Source organism: Portunus trituberculatus, chromosome 17 (genome assembly GCF_017591435.1).
Source record: "Portunus trituberculatus isolate SZX2019 chromosome 17, ASM1759143v1, whole genome shotgun sequence".
NCBI classification, from domain to species: domain Eukaryota; kingdom Metazoa; phylum Arthropoda; class Malacostraca; order Decapoda; family Portunidae; genus Portunus; species Portunus trituberculatus.
In genome coordinates, this window is record NC_059271.1 from 9,595,167 (window position 1) to 9,601,166 (window position 6,000).

Genomic DNA, 6,000 nt, shown 5'->3' on the forward strand with positions numbered 1-6,000 from the left:
TTGTACACTTAACCAGATAGCGAAAAATGTGGCAGCCCCGAGCAGCGACCTGAATCCACAATAAGACCAATTTTGCAGAGAGCCACCCGCTAATGGCGCCCCGGGGATTATGAATTGTCTCGTTGCTTCAAAAGTATCGGAACACCAGACCCGAAATTTATATTATATCGCACGGTTTTTACAGAAAGGTTTGGAGGTGCAGAGAGGAGAGGCGGGAGGGAGGAGGGAGGCAATGGAGGGAGGGGGGAGAAGAGGAGGCCGTGGAGGGTAGGAGAGGGAGTAAAGGAAAGGTGCACGTGTTAAAATTTTTAGGGGTGAGAAGCAAAAGAGGCGAAGGGAGACACGATTGGAGGATAAAAGTGGAGGAGGAGGAAGAGGAGGAAGAGGCGAAGGAAGGAAAGAATAAGGAAGACTTGGATACAGTGAATACAGGAATAAACAAAGAGACGAAGATGAATGAATGAACATATAGAAAAAAAGAAGGAAATGAAGGAGGAAGAGCAAGAAGAAAAGGAGGAAGAAAACGAACACCACATTTAGGAGGAGCAGGAAGAGGAAGAAAAGGAAGAGGAGGAGGAGGAGGAGAAGGAGGAGAAGGAAATAACAGATAAGTAGATAAGTAAAGAAAGGGGAGAAGGGAGGAAGAAGCCAAAACCGAGATTAATTGCAGGGACTGTTTGTCTGACGAAGGAATAAGACTATGGGATTATTCATTAGCAGGAAGAATTTAATGCCACATCCTTCCCTGCCATTCCTTCACTTCTGCATCCCTTTTCTAGTCCCATCCATATTCTTCCCCCTTTCTCTTGAACCTTTCCTTTGCCTTTCAGTTATCTCCCCTCTATCTCTCCCCTCTACTCCCCGATTCGTGGTCCCCCTCCCCTATGGTCTTCACTCCTCGCCTGGCCTCCCCTCCCTTCCAGCACTAATTGGAGTGAATCGCGGCAGAAAAAAGACAGAAGGTGGTGAAAGCTGTCATGGCGCGATGGAGGAATAAAGGAAGTGAGATGAGGAGGCTGCTGAGTTGTGTTTTACAGAGAGAGAGAGAGAGAGAGAGAGAGAGAGAGAGAGTATTATGCTCCTAGGCGTTTGGATAAGAGATTGGGGGACCTGATATGGCAAAGGAGGAAGATACCATTTTTTTTAGTTTGCTATTTCAAGGCAGAACAAAAGGCGCAGCATCTAAGACAAAAATATTAATAGAAAAATGTGAACCCATAAAAGATCCCAAAAGCCTCTCTCTCTCTCTCTCTCTCTCTCTCTCTCTCTCTCTCTCTCTCTCTCTCTCTCTCTCTCTCTCTCTCTCTCTCTCTCTCTCTCTCTCTCTCTCTCTCTCTCTCTCTCTCTCTCTCTCTCTCTCTCTCTCTCTCTCTCTCTCTTCTCTCTCTCTCTCTCTCTCTCTCTCTCTCTCTCTCTCTCTCTCTCTCTCTCTCTCGTAGGTTTGATAGCATTAATGTTCTCTAGACTGTATTCATGAGACTGCAAGGGGAAGACACACGGTACAATGTCCTTGGTTCTGTTCTCCTAAGCGATTGTAAACCCTCCCTTCACTTCCCCTTCCTTATCTGTATGTCTCCCCCTTTATTCCTTCATTCCCTTCTCTTATTTCCCTCTCTGCTCTTCCTTCACTCCTTCCCGTCTTGATGTAAGGTGAAAGCGTACAATAGTACAAGTTTTTTTTTTTATATCTTTAGTTATTTTTCTTTGCTCTCCTCTCTGTATTGCCTTCCGTCTCACTATATGTCCTATCTGTTTACGGTTGTTCTCACAGTATCCTTCCTTCCTTCTTTCCTTCCTTCCTTTCTTTCTATCGTTCTTCCTTCCTATCTCCCTCTCTTTATTTTCTTCCTTTCTTCCTATCTTCCTTCCATCCTTCCTTCTGTCCTTTGGCTTTTTTTTGTATCATAACCTGTACAATAATTACTTGCGTGAGTTGAGTATAAGGGTAGTGGTGACGGTGGTGGTGGTGGGGGTAGTAGTAGTAGTAGTAGTAGTAGTAGTAGTAGTAGTAGTAGTAGTAGTAGTAGTAGTAGTAGTAGTAATAGTAGTAGTAATAGTAGTAGTAGTAGTAGTAGTAGTAGTAGTAGTAGTAGTAGTAGTAGTAGTAGTAGTAGTAGTAGTAGTAGTAGTAGTAGTAGTAGCAGTAATGGCTTTATTATTATTATTATTATTATTAGTAGTAGTAGTAGTAGTAGTAGTAGTAGTAGTAGTAGTAGTAATAATAGTAATAGTAGTAGTAGTAGCAATAGTAGTAGTAGTAATAATAATTGTAATTGTAATTATAATTGTAATAGTAGTAGTAGTAGTAGTAGTAGTAGTAGTAGTAGTAATAGTAATTGTAGTAGTAGTAGTATTAGTAGTAGTAGTAGTAGTTATATAAATAGTTGTAATAGGAAAAATTATAATAATGATAATGATAACAATAATGATAATAATGGTAATTCTCTCTCATTTCACATATCTATATGAGATCGCAGTTTGTTTAAAGCCTCCGTAGAATATCCGACACGGGGTGATTTCTGGGAAATCTTAGTTTCAGTTAGATGACATAAGACATGTCGACATGTATTAATTAAAAATGGTGCTCGTTGCTGCCTTCATGATTAATTTCCTCTTCTTATAACCCTTTTCCACACTTTCTTGTCTAAGGTTTTCTCTTACTTCAGGTCTTTTTCTCTCCCATCGTCTTCATGGTCTCCATCTTCCTCTTACTCCCTACACCTGTAACTTCACCATCCTACTCCTAGTGTAAAATAATAGTATTCATAATAATAATAATATTAATAATGATAATAACAATAATAATGATAATAATAATAATTATTATTATTATAATAATAATAATAATAATAATAATGATAATGATAATAATAAAATGAAAATATATTACTAATGATAATGAAAACAACAAAACAGCAACAACCACAACAAAACACGACAATAACAACATCAACAGCAGGAACAACAACAGCAGCTCGAAAACTCATATACGTACTACAAACACAAATATATATAAAAGAAAAATCAATAACAAAGCTGACAAACACAACTTTAAGAAACACCAGCACACACTCACACACTCACCAACCCACCAACCTACATTCCTACATACAAACCAAGCAAGTCACTTCACCATATGACCTTTTAAAACTGGTCTTACCTTCTCTCCCTTTCCCACACACAGATGCCCCTCGCTGCGCCGTGGCCCCAGCCTTAAGAGGTGTGGCGCTGCTGGAGCGAACCAACATCACATGTGCTGTTGACGCCGACCCTGTGAACGTCTCCTTCAACTGGACTTTCAACAATTCCCTCAGGCGTGACCAAGACCAGACCCTCCCCAGTAGCAGGTAAGTTGACCATTCTCCCAGTTTTCCTTCACTTCAGAGGCACTTTAAGGGTTGTTCAGGGAAGGCACCGTGTATGGGTTTGTTTTGGTGTCTTGTGTCTGTGTTTGTAGTTTTGAGGGTGCTGCAGTTGGTAAGTTTTCCATTTATTCCTTCATTTTCTTCCACTTCTGCGTCGCTTTAAAGGCCATCTTGAGTTGTTTTGGAGTTGTTTTAGAGTTGTTGTGTTCGCTGGTGCCTGGGTGCTTGTAGGTTTCGGTTTGTTAAAATCTCTCTCTCTCTCTCTCTCTCTCTCTCTCTCTCTCTCTCTCTCTCTCTCTCTCTTTCTGGTCGTGGTAGACGGGACAGGAGGTGTGCTGTGGTCGTTTTAGTGCAGCGTCGGGTCGTTTGGTGGGGCGTGATGGAGGGCGGTGTGTGTCGCTCCTCGTGCAACATTCATTCCCCTTCCCCGATCCGTTAGGAGTAGCCCTCTGTGTGTGTGTGTGTGTGTGTGTGTGTGTGTGTGTGTGTGTGTGTGTGTGTGTGTGTGTGTTGTGTGTTTTGTTATTATTGTTATTATTTTGCCTTTTTTTTCATGCTAACATACATTGCTTATTTATGCCTGTTTTTTATGTTTTTTATTTTTTTTATTTGTCTTTAGGTCGTAAAAAGAAGAGGAGGAAGAGATGTTTTTTTTTTTTTGTTCCAGCATCATTTTATTTAGTGTGTGTGTGTGTGTGTGTGTGTGTGTGTGTGTGTGTGTGTGTGTGTGTGTGTGTGTGTGTGTGTGTGTGTGTGTGTCTGTGTGTGTGTGTCTGTGTGTGTGTGTGTGTGTGTGTGTGTGTGTGTTTCTGTGTGTGTGTGTCTGTGTGTTTCTGTGTGTGTGTGTGTGTGTGTTTCTGTGTGTGTGTGTGTGTGTGTGTGTGTGTGTGTGTGTGTGTGTGTGTGTGTGTGTGTATGTTCGAGCGCACGCTGTTTGCAATAAGATTAATTAAGAGCAGGATATACCAAGTCAAAGTCCCGAGATGATGAGGATTAATTGGACTTTCCGCGACGCTCACGACTGCCACACACACACACACACACACACACACACACACACACACACACACACACACACACACACACACACACACACACACACACACACACACACAGGACATATAAAGCAATTATGCTACTCATTATAAAAGTTTATTTTTTTTAAATGAGCTTTTTTTGAGAGGGAAAAAAATATTTATGCAGTTAATAAAAGCGGAAATTCAAATCCCATCATGGAAAAAAAATAATAATGGGCGGGTGGAGGGAATTGTGAGAATAATAAGCGTAACCACCGGAAATTCACCCCCCCTTTCTCTCGCTCTCTCTCTCTCTCTCTCTCTCTCTCTCTCTCTCTCTCTCTCTCTCTCTCTCTCTCTCTCTCACACACACACACACACACACACACACACACACACACACACACACACAGTTTCTCACTCTCTCATTCTTCCCCTCTCACGAAGCCGATAAACAAGACGGGATTTGGTGCTCCTCTTATTATCTCCGAGTGGGGTTTAGACGGCTATAATAACACACACACACACACACACACACACACACACACACACACACTGCTCATTTCTCTCTCTCTCTCTCTCTCTCTCTCTCTCTCTCTCTCTCTCTCTCTCTCTCTCTCTCTCTCTCTCTCTCTCTTTCTTCTTTTAAAATTAAGCATATCTTGTATATATATATATATATATATATATATATATATATATATATATATATATATATATATATATATATATATATATATGGGTTTTTCAGGCTAAAGAGGTATTTTCGATATTCCGTATGTTAAAACCCACCCAACTGCCTGGTTAACACAATTCTCTCTCTCTCTCTCTCTCTCTCTCTCTCTCTCTCTCTCTCTCTCTCTCTCTCTCTCTCTCTCTCTCTCTCTCTCTCTCTCTCTCTCTCTCTCTCTCTCTCTCTCTCTCTCTCTCTCAGCACAATTATCAGTTTTTGCTTCCATCCTTCACTTTCCTCCCTCACACATTCCACACGCTCGCTTGTCCCCTCGAGCTCAGGAAAGCCCTGCAAGCCTTATTTTGCATTTTTATTTCCACAGGCACAAAAAGAAAAGGTTATGGATTTTCCAGCTCAGTTCTTTCCTTCCTCTACTGCCAGAAGGGAGGGCGGTAATAGGAACAGGAGGAGAAGAGGAGGAGAAAGTAATTGTATTTTAATATATATGTTATTACTATTCTTTTTCGTTTTTCCTTTACTCAAATATATTATGACTATTATCTTGAACTTAAAAGAGAAAACGATTAACGATCGACGTTCAGCATTTTCTCTATTTTTTTCTTCTTATTTACATACATCAAAAGCTTCCATGATTATGAAAGAATTCTCTCACACACACACACACACACACACACACACACACACACACACACACACACACACACACACACACACACACACACACACACACACACACACACACACACACACACACACACACACACGCACACACACAGAAAGCAAAACGCTGATGTAGCGAAAAGGCAAAAATAGTTTTGAATTGGATTCAGATTTTTGGTCCATGATACGAGAAGGAGGAACAGGAGGATGGGGTGAAGGATGGCAGTTTATCTCGCCTTTCTGGTAATGGAGACATCATACACTC

General features: G+C 41.1%; 1 protein-coding gene across 3 annotated transcripts in view; it reads left to right on the forward strand.

Annotated features, from left to right (window-relative positions):
* LOC123505018 (hemicentin-1-like) overlaps window positions 1-6,000 on the forward strand; it is a 579,315-nt gene that overhangs the window by 490,287 nt on the left and 83,028 nt on the right. For all 3 annotated transcript variants that reach the window (XM_045256028.1, XM_045256029.1, XM_045256030.1), the window contains one exon: window positions 3,185-3,347. In XM_045256028.1, the coding sequence (XP_045111963.1) occupies window positions 3,185-3,347 (163 nt within the window). The remainder of the gene's footprint in view (window positions 1-3,184; window positions 3,348-6,000) is intronic.